Source organism: Mercenaria mercenaria, chromosome 14 (genome assembly GCF_021730395.1).
Source record: "Mercenaria mercenaria strain notata chromosome 14, MADL_Memer_1, whole genome shotgun sequence".
In the NCBI taxonomy this organism is placed as follows: Eukaryota; Metazoa; Mollusca; class Bivalvia; order Venerida; family Veneridae; genus Mercenaria; species Mercenaria mercenaria.
In genome coordinates, this window is record NC_069374.1 from 23,584,177 (window position 1) to 23,597,725 (window position 13,549).

Genomic DNA, 13,549 nt, shown 5'->3' on the forward strand with positions numbered 1-13,549 from the left:
ATCATTTTTATCTAGGGTGCCTCTAGTAAACAGATTTAATGAGACAGAATTCTAACTCCAACATTGAAAAATTAAGGTCGAATCCTGTGGGTCTGTTTTGAATTTTGCTCACTTCATTCAAAAATAACCTTGGGGCAATAGTAAAACCTACCTGCATTTCTTCCACAATATGTAATCTAAAGAATGAAGGCAAAATAGAGAACTTTTACCGTACGTAACTCAGTATTTTTAAAAATGTCTAACTCTACCCCTCCTGATTCAGAGGTAAATTCACATTGAACAACAAAAAATCGCTTATAAAATGAAAATTTTCAACTTTTGTACAATTCATCCATAATTAGTCTTGAAACAAGTAAAAACTTACTAGAAAAAAGGAAAACATGGAGAAAAAAAAATTGGTCCCAGTGGGGTTTGAACCTACGCCCCCCTGAAAATTGCAGTCAAAGTAGGTTTATGGTAACAATTGAATACTCTTCAAAAAGGAGATACTCTATTATGGGTCCAATACCTTAAAACACTCTGTTGCTATAAATTATTTTGATTCTAACATACTCTTAATCTAAAACAGTAGATAAAATATAGTAGAGCTCTTTCTTGGTCGCAACAAAAACATTGACGTCACCACACGTTAACGTGACGTCATTCTAGCTTAAAAGTGTTTTAACAGAGGAAAGCATATTAGAATTAAATATATAAAACCAAGTTAAAGCTACAAATAAATGCAATGTAGTAACAGCCATTATTAAACTAGAAGATACTTTTGTAGAAAAGCACATGTCTCCCCAAAAGCATAGCAGTAATAGGCGAGAAGTCAATAGGGGACAGGAGCGAAAATCAAAAAGATACTGATGATTTGCTGAGTGACTAAAATGCAATAGGGAACATCTACTCGGCATGTCCAATCATCCCATGAAGTTTCAACGTTCTTGGTCAAGAAATGGTTCTCAAGTTATGGATTGGAAACAGTTTTCCATGTTCTGGCCCTTCTGACCTTGACCTTTGATTGAGTAGCCCTAAAAACAACAGGGGTCATCTACACTGTAAGTCCTATCATCCTATTATGTTTGAAGGTTCCAGGTCAAATGGTTATCATGTTATTGATCAGAAATGGTTTTCCATGTTCTGAACCCTGTGACCTTGACCTTTGATAGAGTGACCAAATAATCATTAGAAGTCATCTACTCTGCATGTAAAATCATCCTATGAAGTTATTGATTGGAATCAGTTTTCCATGTTCAGGCCCCTGTGACCTTGACCTTTGATCAAGTGGCCCCAAAAACAACAGGGTCACCTAGTCTGTAAGCCCTATCACCCTGTGAAGTTTGAAGGTTCTGCATCAAATGGTTCTCAGGTTATTGATGGGAAACGATTTCCATGTTTTGGCCCCTGTGACCTGACCTTTGATAGAGTGACCCCAAAATCAACAGAGGTCATCAGATCTACTTTGTATGTCTTATCATCCTATGAAGTTTCAATATTCTGGGTCAAGTCGTTCTCAAGTTATTAATCAGAAACGGTTTTCCATGTTCAGTCCCTTGTGACCTTGAATATTTATCGAGTGATCCAAAAAATATCACTGGTCATCTATTATATAAGCTCTATCACCCTATGAAGTTTGAAGGTTCTAGGTAAAATAGTTCCCCGGTTATTTATCGGAAATGAAGTGTGATGGATGTACGGACGTTCTTACAAACAAACCTTTATTGGGTATTTCTTTAATTATGAAGTCCCCAACGAGTGAAAGAAGGTACCAGATAAGCAGTATGGAATGAATAGAATTTACCATTACCTATTGTCCTCAGTACCAAACAAATGTTCTCTCATTTGCTCGGACTGAGGGATGGACAGGTCAAAAACAATACGTCATGTCTCCCAAAGTGGGAGGAGACATAAAAAATCAGCCAGCTGTTTAAGTGGTAGTTCAGATTCATACTATGACTAGCCATACAGCTTTTTTCATTCTGAGAAGAGCCACTTTTTATACAAACATATTTATATTGTTTCAGTTGATACTGTGTGGTAACTGTACATTTTTTCAAAAATGAAATTTTAACATAATGTCACTTTAAAAAATAAGCATTGTAAATTTTACCTTCATATTGGTGTCTATCATGAAATCAAGACCAAACAGATCAAAGAATCCTATTCTAGACTGTAACTTGTGCTTTACACTGTTAAAACAATGAATCATGATTTTCTTCATCTGTTTCTGCAAAAATACAATAAACATGTAAATATGCAATGTAAAGAATTAAATTTCACACTGATTTTCATACAAAATGCAAGTCTTTGTGCATTATTCACATGTAATACAGTCGACAACATACTTGCGACCACCTCTATTAGGCGATTTTTGTATTAAACAACCAGTCAAAATCCCTCCCGAACGTTTTCAGTATATAAATTCATTCAATTAAATGACTATTCGACAAAAGTATCTACTAAGTGACCAGGTATCAAAATTCTACCAGGCATTTCTTCATCTGTGTAATTAGCGAGTACGTTTTGCACGTCACTAAATGCAATTAACCTTTGTATCAGTGAAACTGACAAACAATCTATCCATAATTTTCACGGTTTGTGGACTTGGAAAAGTGTTCACGATGTAAAACAGATTTTGAAACCATACATGTATGTTCATAATAAATACAGTTACATTAACAGTTAAAAATAACTTTCCTTTTCATCTGACTGAAATTCATTAAGAGACCATTCCATTAAGAGACCACTTCTTAGTAGTCCCTTGGGTGGTCTCTTAAAAATGTTGACTGTACAGACAAATATTTTAACTATCATTTTTATCATTATTATCAAAATAAGAAATTGTAACAGAGTTACCAACTTCCCCCGCCTAGGGACATTTTTCACAAAACATACTGCATGACAATACAACATCTTCTATGTAAAAGGGCAATGCTTTCAAATGCTAATATCTGTATTCTGATTTTATTTTTAAATTGGTAAGGAAAAACTAGTCTAAGAGCTGCTTTTGAGAAAAGCGCATGTCTCCCACAACTGCCTAATCATCTGAATAGTAGTATATGCGTCAACCATGCACCAAGACCTCAACTGCCCTAGCAGACTTTCAATGCTTTGATTATCAAAAACAAGTTTCAAGGGCCATAATTCTTAAGTGCCTGAGCCGATTTGGCTAGTTATCGAATTTGGTTGAGGACTTATTGGCAAACACATTTTGTTCAAGTTTGGTGAAGATCGGATGAGAAATGTTCGACTTGAGTGCAGACAAGTTTTGTGACAGACACACTGACACACACACAGACAGGAGTAAATCAATATGTCTCCCATACCACTGTGTGGTGGGAGACATAATAAATAAAAGTATAATGAAATATTTTATATATTAAAGGGAAGTAATTAATAAACAAATGAAATGCATGACATATGGTACTAAAAAACTTGTTTTTAAATTACACACAAGAAAAAGTTTATTCTACTGTTGGTCAATGCAGAGCTGCACTACATATCAACTTAATGTGTTGCAACCATATAGGTGATGCTACAACTTGTGCCCAGTTTTGCATTCTACAAGTCTACAATTGTTAATAGCTTTTTATATCTCTCAGTACCAATCATCTTACTTAAAACATAGTAGTGGGAAAATTGATTTTAAAAACACATGTAATGTACTTTATCATATAAAAGGGAAGTAAGTTCATCTACAAAAAAAGAAAGTTAACTTGGATGCCTGTGGCCTTCACCTTTGTACATGACACAATGTCTTGAAATGTTGAATATATATGCAGAGTTATTTGAATATAAACCAATGCATAAAATAGTTACAGATGAGACAAAAAAAAAATACAAAAAAAAGAAAGTTAACTTGGATGCCTGTGGCCTTGACCTTTGTACATGACACAATGTCTTGAAATGTTGAATATATATGCAGAGTTATTTGAATATAAACCAATGCATAAAATAGTTACAGATGAGACAAAAAATATCCAAAAATCTCCCAAAAGGTGACCTTGACCTTAGACCTAGGGGTCTGGGTCTTGCACAAGATATAATTATACATCAACTCATTATGGGGAACATTTCTGCCAAGTAAATTTAAAATCCCTTGATGAATGGCAGAGTTATGGACTGGACCAGAAACATACCATGTTAACCTTTGACTTCTAATTGTGACTTTGACCTTAGAGCTAGGGGTTGGGTCTTGTGCATGACATACTGTCTCATTATGGGGAACATTTTAAAATCCCTCATGAATGGACTGGACACGAAACATACCCTGTTAACCTTTGACCTCTAAGTGTGAACTTGACCTTGGAACTAGGGGTCTGGGTCTTGCGCATGACATGTCGTTTCATTATGGGGAACATTTATGCCAAATTATTTCAAGATCCCTTTATGGATAGCACAGTTATGGACCAGACATAAAGGACTGACAAACACAGCCTATTTCTATGTGCAAATTTTTTTCTTCGAAAATGGCAGGGGACAATAAATGTTTTATTGTATGAGATATAAATAAACTAAATCTGATTGCCAGAATAGTATGGAACTGCATAGAAAATTAGGTCAACATCATTGACATTCTTGGGCATGACATGAACATTCAGCAACACTGTATAAAATCTTGTTTTAAATGAAAAAGGGACTTATGCAATAAAAAGGTCATAAAACATGGCTGGTGTGCCTTAAGGTGATACTGGTATTACAGACAGGTATTGGCCCAAGGGCTACTTTCAATCAGAGGCTGGAATTCTTTAGACTGGTCTCAAAACTCACTTTTATTATCTTTGAGTTTTCTTTTGTTAATCAAAATATCTTTTGAAACTATTCTATCAAAACTATTTTGTCACATACTGTAAAAGTGTTAAACACCCAGTCTTCTTCAATTTCAACAGGACAGTCCGGTCTTACATTCTGGTTAATGTACTCATTGAATTTAACCATACTCCATGCAGTACTTTCCTTCAACTTCTCATAGTTAGGGTCCTTCTTTTGCACAAACTACAAAAAGAAATATGAATAAAGTGGAACACAACTGGTGTACATATTAACCCTTAGCCTGCTGGCGGCAAGTGATTCTGCCTTTGCGACCAGTGCAGACCAAGATCAGCCTGCACATCCGTGCAGTCTGATCATGGTCTGCACTGTTCGCTATTTAGTCAGTAAATTTTCAGTGAACACCCCTTCAAATGATAAATGGTATTGCCAAATTGAATGAAAGACCAGTCCATTTTAGAAATTTAGCAGGCTAAGGGTTAAATTGAGAATAACTGTAGCCATTATTATACTTTTTATAACAGTTATGTGGCAACATCAATTCAAATATCAGCTATAAACAAGGGCAGTGTCAGTTGCAACACTTAGGTTCTTGGCATTCTTATTTATTTTTTTAACCTTTCTCCTGCTAAATTTCTAAAATGGACTGGTCTATCATTCAATTTGGGAAGTACCATTAAATATTCAAAAGGGTGTTCACTGAAAATTTACTGACTGAATAGCAAACAGTGCAGACCATGATCAGACTGCATGGACGAGCAGGCTGATCTTGGTCTGCACTGGTTGCAAAGGCAAAATGACTTGCCGCCAGCAGACTAAAGGTTAATAGTAAAAAAAATATACTAAGTTTCAAAGCCATAGTATTCAAGAAACCTGGACAAAAACAAACAAAAAATTATCAACATTAATACCAATTTTCATAGCTAAAAAAGGCCATATATAGTTCTGACAAGTGCAAGACAGAGATAACTATGATTTTTGACATTCTACTTATGTTAGTAAACAAATTTTCAAAGTTAAAGAAATATAGTTCTTATAGTATTCCCGAAAAATGGACACAAAAAAAAAAGTAACCAATTCCCAATTTTCTTCGTTCATAAAGGGCCATTTTCAATTTTCAAACTCTGGAGGTGGGTGCCTGACCCCTGCTATACCTATGTCATTTAAACTATATATTACTAAAACACAAACTTTTTACAGATATTGTCATGATCTGCATAGAGATAATGCTTTCATACCTTGTTGTATTTCTTTGCATTCAGTTCTGACAAATTTTTTTATTCACTGTTAAGGTGAGAACATTTGAACCAGTGTCATGTTCAAATCCTGTAAATATCAAGTACATTAGTACTTAATGGATTTACATTTCGACTTTTGGTGGGATGTACTAAAACATAAGAAATGAGTTGTCAACATTCTTGCCTAACATAGCTACCATATCATATATACAGATGGACAGACAGAAATATACATGTGACACTGTCATTATAGAACATTTATTTACCTGATTAGTGAGATGTATACCAAGGTCACTATTATCTGCCTCATACTTATGGCAACATAACCTCACATATCCTTGATGGAACAGGATCAAGAAAGGTACGGTTGATGCAACCAGCATATAGGCTCGTATATCAAACTTACGACCTTCTAGCAACAATGGATTTGGAATATATCTGAAACAAGAGCATAAAATACAAGTTTAACCTTTACCCTGCTAAATTTCTAAAATGGACTTTTCCATCATTCAATTTGGGCAGTACCATTTATTATTCGAAGGGGTGTTCAATGAAAATTAATTGACTGAATAATGAACAGTGCAGATCAATCATGATCAGACTGCATGGATGTGCAGGCTGATCTTGGTCTGCACTGGTTGCAAAGGCAGAATCACTTGCTGTCAGCAGGCTAAAAGTTAACTGAATCTGTATCAAAGTCATGATTGTTTCTTGGGTTTGAAGTAAAACAAACTCGATGTCATATTGCAACTTTCCAGTTGAAGGAAACCTCAGAATGTTCCATTCAGCACTATGTCAGGTACAGGTGGATACCTTGGTAGAACCTGCGGGATGGCTTCTGTATGCAGAAATTAGAAAGCGTAGACTTTCTTCAATAAATATGGAAATATAGTAATATAACGGTTGTTTTACCGCAAACTCAATACAAGAGCCCAAGTTTATAAAACTGTGTTTGTTGACCAGTCTAAAAACAATAGTATCTGATAGGTTATTGCTGATCACAGTAGAAACTGACCAATAGCAAGGCAGCATTCCAAGACTGGTCTCCAATATTAATTCATAACAATGAGCCCTAACAAAAGAATAAGTAAAATTAATACCTTTGAACAATTCGGTTCATGACAGGTCGCCCAGGATTTTGAGTTTGTTGTTTTTTCTGTTCTTGTTCTTCTAGAACTTTGTCTATTTCCTCACGAGTACGTATTAAAAATATCCCCTTGCCTTGATTCAAGCCTGTTGGTTTACATATCCAAACCTCATTATCTGAAATACTTATGTTACTAAATTATTTATGTAATTTAAACATTTGACATAAACTTTATTCAAGTTGCTCCCCTGTAAGCAAGCTTATTAGAACTTGTTATAACAACCTACATTGTTTGAACATTGTTTAAAAGCATGATACATTGAAACATTGTTCGTTCAAGCATCTGCAGTGGCTAACTCAAGCATTTTATGTGGCCCTCAAACCTTACAAGGCAGTCTGTAAGATAGCTATATCCTCTGCCTTTGTTATGGATAGTGAAAGGGTTTATAGTATCGGGTGGATCCATTAAACAACTTGGCCTTAAGCTGGCAGGGGTAAATTTTGAATTCTGCACATTATCTTGATAAATGGAATATTACAGCCAAGTCATATTAAAATCCTTCAAGGGGTTAAGGAGATACAGAGCAGACATAAAATGGAAGGCTCAAACATTTGACCTTGAGTTGTGACCTTGACCTTCAGCCAATAAGGCTGACTCATGAGTTCTGCACATCATCTTGATGAGATGATTAATTGACCCAAATTTCATGAAAATCCTTCAAGGGGTTTAGGAGACAAAAAACCGAAGGGTCAAACATTTGACCCTGAGTTGTGACCTTGACCTTAAGCCGACATGACTGACTCATAAGTTCTGCACATCGTCTTGATGAGGTGATCATTTGACCCAAGTTTCTTGAAATTCCTTCAAGGGGTTTAGGAGATACAGAGCGGACACAAAATGGAAGGCTCAAACTTTTGACCCAGAGTTGTGACCTTGACCTTGAGCCAACATGGCTGACTCATAAGGTTTGGACATGGTCTTGATGAGGTGATCATTTGACCCAAGTTTCATGAAAATCCTTCAAGGGGTTTAGGAGATACAGAGTGGACACAAAATGGAAGGCTCAAACCTTTGACCTTGACTTGTGACCTTGACTTAAGCTGACATGGCTGACTCATACGTTCTGCACATCATCTTGATAAGGTGATCATTTGACCCAAGTTTCATGATTATCCTTCAATGGGTTTAGGAGATATAGAGCAGACACAAAATTGAAGGCTCAAACCTTTGACCTAGAGTTGTGACCTTGACCTTGAGCTAACATGGCTGACTTATAAGACCTGGTAATCATTTGACCCAAGTTTCACGATTATCCTCCAAGGGGTTTAGGAGATACAGAGTGGACATGAAATGGAAGGCTCAAACCTCTGACTTTGAGTTGTGACCTTGACCTTGAGCTGACATGGCTGACTCATGGGTTTTGTAAATTGTCTTGATGAGATGATCATTTGACCCAAGTTTCATGAAAATCCTTCAAGGGGTTTAGGAGATACAGAGCGGACAAGAAATGTTACAGATGGACAAACAGAAGGATAGAAGGACAGACGGAAGGCTGGAGACCGTTAGTTAGGCAGTTATGTATGATATTCAGAAACATTATAGTTAGGCAGTTAAGTATGATATTCAGAAACATTATAGTTAGGCAGTTACGTAACTATGATATTCAGAAACATTATAATTAGGCAGTTACATATGATATTCAGAAACATTATAGTTAGGCAGTTATGTATGATATTCAGAAACATTATAGATAGGCAGTTACGTATGATATTCAGAAACATTATAGTTAGGCAGTTACATATGATATTCAGAAACATTAGAGTTAGGCAGTTTGACTCACTTTAGCTATTTTTACTTAAGTTTTAGAATGTGCCCTTTTTGCACTTATTTACATTTTAATCATATTATGGCAAAAAAATACCTTTAAAAACTTGTAGAAATGATTCTCTTTCTGTTTTATCATCAAGTTTGTACGTCTCAGGATGAAAATCGGACAATTTCAGCCTTGGTAGTCTCCCTTTTGTACTTAGAGAAGTTCGCTCATATTGTCTAAGACTGTTGAGCAGACCAAGTTTGTTTGTGAGCAATTGTGAGTTTGGTATGTGGTTCACTAACTGGTCCCCTGAAACAGATCATTCTTCAAGTTATCTTTGGGGTAGTTACAATAAGGAATGCTTACAAATGCCAGCAATAATACAAGAGGGCCATGATGACCCTAAATCACTCATATTAGTTTCACAGTTAGGTTGAACAATTATGATAGAGGGGCATAGTCGTCATGGAAAATATCTGTGAAATCAGTTTTAATTCTTACAGGAAGATTTTTAAAGTTTCCATTTATATATGTCACAGTAATAATAGGACTTAATTACTTAAACAGGGAGAAAATGTGTAGGCAGCTGTCTAGCTTAGTCGTCAGAGCATCAGAACCATTTTCTGGGCCTGTGTTAAAGTCCTGGTCTGGCTGCACATTTTCTCACTCTGTGACATTTGGTGCCCAACAGAAATAACATGCGAGTATATGTATGAAAAGACACCTTGGAACGTCCTATAGAGGTTCTATTTCCTGGAATTTGAGGACAAACTCTAAAATGGAAGGGGTGTATGTAGTAAGTTAGAGTATAATGGTGCACTTACACTGCCTTGCTTTGTAATATATGCCATATTCAGAAAACTAACCCAGCCCACTGGTGTCCATGAAAGTACCTAAGGAATATTACTGTCAAATTATTCTGAAATTGGGATAGAGGTTTCTCAGAAGATTATTTTATGTCATAGCCATATATTGAAAGCTAGCCCCACCCACTGGTTGCAAGAAGGGTTACCAAAGGAACAATACTGCGAAATTATTTTGAAATTGAGTTTGGGGTTTCTCAGATTTTTTTTTAATTTTCAATATAGCCACATAGAGAAAACTAGTGTCCCCTTGGATGTCATAACAGATATTGGTGTGCCGATACTGGTCCAATATGAAAATGCTTGTTGGGTATATTTTACATGCAAATAATGTATCACAACTAAGGTGTATCCCTCACATACCTTCTTTGAAAGCATCGTAGTTGATGGTAGTTTTGCACTGAACCCATTTCAACTTAAATCGTTCATTATGTTTATCTGTAATTCTCCTCCAACCCAGACTTGTTAATGGGCCTTCAACACTGAAAATATATCTGGACATCAAGTTTTGACCACTACACTTAACAATATACCTTGCAAAATTTCATTAAAACTTGTATACTTTCCACACACTTTCTTTTTGGAGATATTTAACAAAAATAGGTCCATAAACAAGTTAACAGATGAAAAGGCTGTTTTCTTTAAATAAATACACATAATCATAACAACTGTTAAAGCGAAACAAAACTTTGCAAATTTATAATTACTATATCATTCTCTTTATTAATAAGTATAATTTTTAAAAAGTATGTAGAAAAAAGAACTGGATGAATTGTATTCACTCACAGTGAGACACCATTGCCATTCCCAACATAGAAGGTAGGTCTGTTTGTCGAGTTACCACAGAATGGAAGCTTGGTGGTTTTAGTGTCATCAGGAGATTTTTTCCTCTGACCTCTCTTTCCAAAATCATTCGCATTATTCTCCTCTTTCACATCTGGAGGAGCACCTGTCTCTATTACTGAAACAAAATTTGTTATAGGTGTTATCTAATAACCAAAGACATTATTGATATGAAGTTTATGGTAGTCATTCTCGCATACCAGAGGTCTACCATTTTTCCCTAGTTGAACTAGTTCGTTTTGGGATTTTGATGAAACTCTGATGGAGGAGAATGCATGGTATTGGTCCATTCATTCTCCAGATAATGATAAGAAAACATTTTTAAGGCTGAATGTCACAGTGACCTTGATCTTTGAACTAGTGATCACACATCATCCATCTATGAAGTTTGACTTCTGTAGGTAAAAGCATTCTTTGGTCATTGGTCAAAAGTCAAACTGTCCACCAACAGACCATGAACAAACAAACCAACCATTATATCCCCTCTAAAGGCATATTAAAACAATTGTTGACTATTGAGCCATTGAAAATATGGGCATATTAAAACAATTGTTGAATATTGAGCCATTGAAAATATGGTGTGATATACTGATATACATCAGAAGAAGTTAAGATTGACCATAGAAACTGCCTTAGTCAATATAGCTTTCTTTTGATAAGCAAAATACCATATCCAACTTGAAAAAATATGAATAACAAATTATCAGAAATTATTTTATGTAAGAATAAAACTAGAAATACATTCTGCATGCCCACGGGCAGAATGTCGAGCCTGCCAGCACCTTTGGCCTCTAAGTGTGACCTTAGACCTAGGGACCTGGCTCTTGTGCATGACACTCTGTCTCATAATGGTGAACATTTATGCCAAATTACATCAAAATCCCAACATGCATGAAGAAGAAATGCTCCGGACAAACTTCAATTTGACCTTTAACCTCTAAGTGTGACCTTGACCTTAGACCTAGGGACCTGGTTCTTGTGCATGACATTCTGTCTTATAATAGTGAACATTCATGCCAAGTTACATCAAAGTCCCACCATGCATGAAGAAGAAATGCTCCAGACAAACTTCAATTTGACCTTTGACCTCCAACTGTGACCTTGACCTCTGAGATAGGAACATGGGGTTTGCGCATGACACTCCTTCTCATTGAGGTAAACATTCATGCCAAATATAAACAAGATTGGTCCATGCATGTCAAAGTTATGGTCCAGACAAAATCGCACGGATGCACGGACGGATGCACTGATGGATGCACGGATGCACGCACATACACCGACCCGCCAGAAGTGACGACTAAATCGAGCTCACTGCAAGCGGGCTCGACAAAAATTAAATCCTTAAACTTTTACATATTTTTGTTCCCTCAGTTTTGTATTTCGTTAATGATGTTTATTGTTGGGCAATGCAAAGTTGCATCATTAGTGCAATCAAAGTACTTTTTTAATGAACTTGTGTAGAATACTTATTAGAAAGGAAAACTGCAATATTACTTTTTCACACTTATTTTATATCAAACAAAACAGTACACTTTCCAAGTAGACTACCCGCTTAGCTCAATAGAGAGAGCACAGATCTACGGATCTCGGGGTCGTGAGTTTGATCCTCGGGCGGTGTGTATGTTCTCCGTGACGATTTGATAAAAGACATTGTGTCTGAAATCATTTGTCTTCCAACTCTGATTCATGTAGGAAAGTTGGCGGAGAACAGGTTTGTACTGGTACAGAATCCAGGAACACTAGTTAGGTTAACTGCCCGCCATTACATAACTGAAATACTGTTGAAAAACGGTGTTAACCTCCCTCTCCCCCCCCCCCCACCCCACCCAAAAAAAAAACAAACAAACACTTTCCAAGTACATTTGAAACATTACTTTAGGGCAATGTATATGTGGTTTTTCAGGCTAAAACATCTTACTGTGCTGTTGGCCCCATCCAAATATGCAAAATTTTAATACTCATTTGACCAAGAATCTAATATACATAATCAATTAACTAGCCGGGTAGTCAATAACTTTTGGTATAAAAATGGGGGACACAAAAGGACTTCCCAAAAGGACTTCCATTTTAAACATTTTGTCAATGGTGTCAGGTTTTACAATTAGTTTGATAACATATATTATAGTGTTAATGTTACAAAATGAAAGTTTATTTTCAACATAAATGCATCTTTAAACCACTTTATATTCATGTTTTTAAGAACAAAATGGTATCACCTCTTATTCTCACATGATCATGTAGAAATTACTCGTGATCACATAGAAATTACTCACAGATTCGGATTTTTACACTTAACTGTCATAAAAATGCATGTTGAAGAATAAAAAATTGTTCACTTTTGTTAGAATGATTGAAACTTTTTTTTCCTCCCATGACTCTATATAATATATTGTTATTTGTAGCTATGCCTCTCATGAAAACATTACATAATTAAGGTGATCCATCTTTGAAAATATATTTCACATGTTCTTTCATGCAAATTTTTAGACAACTCCTACTTGTACTAAACAAAGAAAAGTTAAGTAGTTACTTCCCTTTAATCATATGTCTCCAAGTTTATTCCAGAAGAATGTGAATTTGAGGATAGAGCAAGATTCAAAAGATACCCCAATGGCTCTTTAACATGCATTGTGTAAAGCACACTTCATGGGACCCCAACAGTTCCAGAAATTTCCAAGGCTCCTTAACAAATATTTCTGGCATGTAATTTAAGCACACTCCATGGGACCTCGATTATTCCAGAAGTCTTCCACTGTTCCTCAACATGCAGGATGTTAAGCACACTATACTGGACCTCATTAATTCCAATCAAAGTGTCCCATGGTTCTTCAACATGCAGGGTGTAAAACACACTACACAGGACCTTGAATTCAAGTTATAGTCAAAATACTATTAGTAATTTAATTTTGTTGAGTCAAGCATCCATTGGTGTTTGAACCTTTTACCTTCTGC

The 13,549-nt window shown here is 35.8% G+C and overlaps 1 protein-coding gene across 5 annotated transcripts in view; it reads right to left on the reverse strand.

Moving 5' to 3' along the window:
• LOC123526558 (probable beta-tubulin polyglutamylase) overlaps nt 1-13,549 on the reverse strand; it is a 150,032-nt gene that overhangs the window by 11,437 nt on the left and 125,046 nt on the right. For all 5 annotated transcript variants that reach the window (XM_045305773.2, XM_045305769.2, XM_045305770.2 and 2 more), the window contains 7 exons: nt 10,541-10,715; nt 10,118-10,236; nt 9,000-9,200; nt 7,091-7,253; nt 6,257-6,428; nt 4,831-4,977; nt 2,093-2,209 (listed from right to left, as the gene is read on the reverse strand). In XM_045305773.2, the coding sequence (XP_045161708.2) occupies nt 2,093-2,209; nt 4,831-4,977; nt 6,257-6,428; nt 7,091-7,253; nt 9,000-9,200; nt 10,118-10,236; nt 10,541-10,715 (1,094 nt within the window). The remainder of the gene's footprint in view (nt 1-2,092; nt 2,210-4,830; nt 4,978-6,256; nt 6,429-7,090; nt 7,254-8,999; nt 9,201-10,117; nt 10,237-10,540; nt 10,716-13,549) is intronic.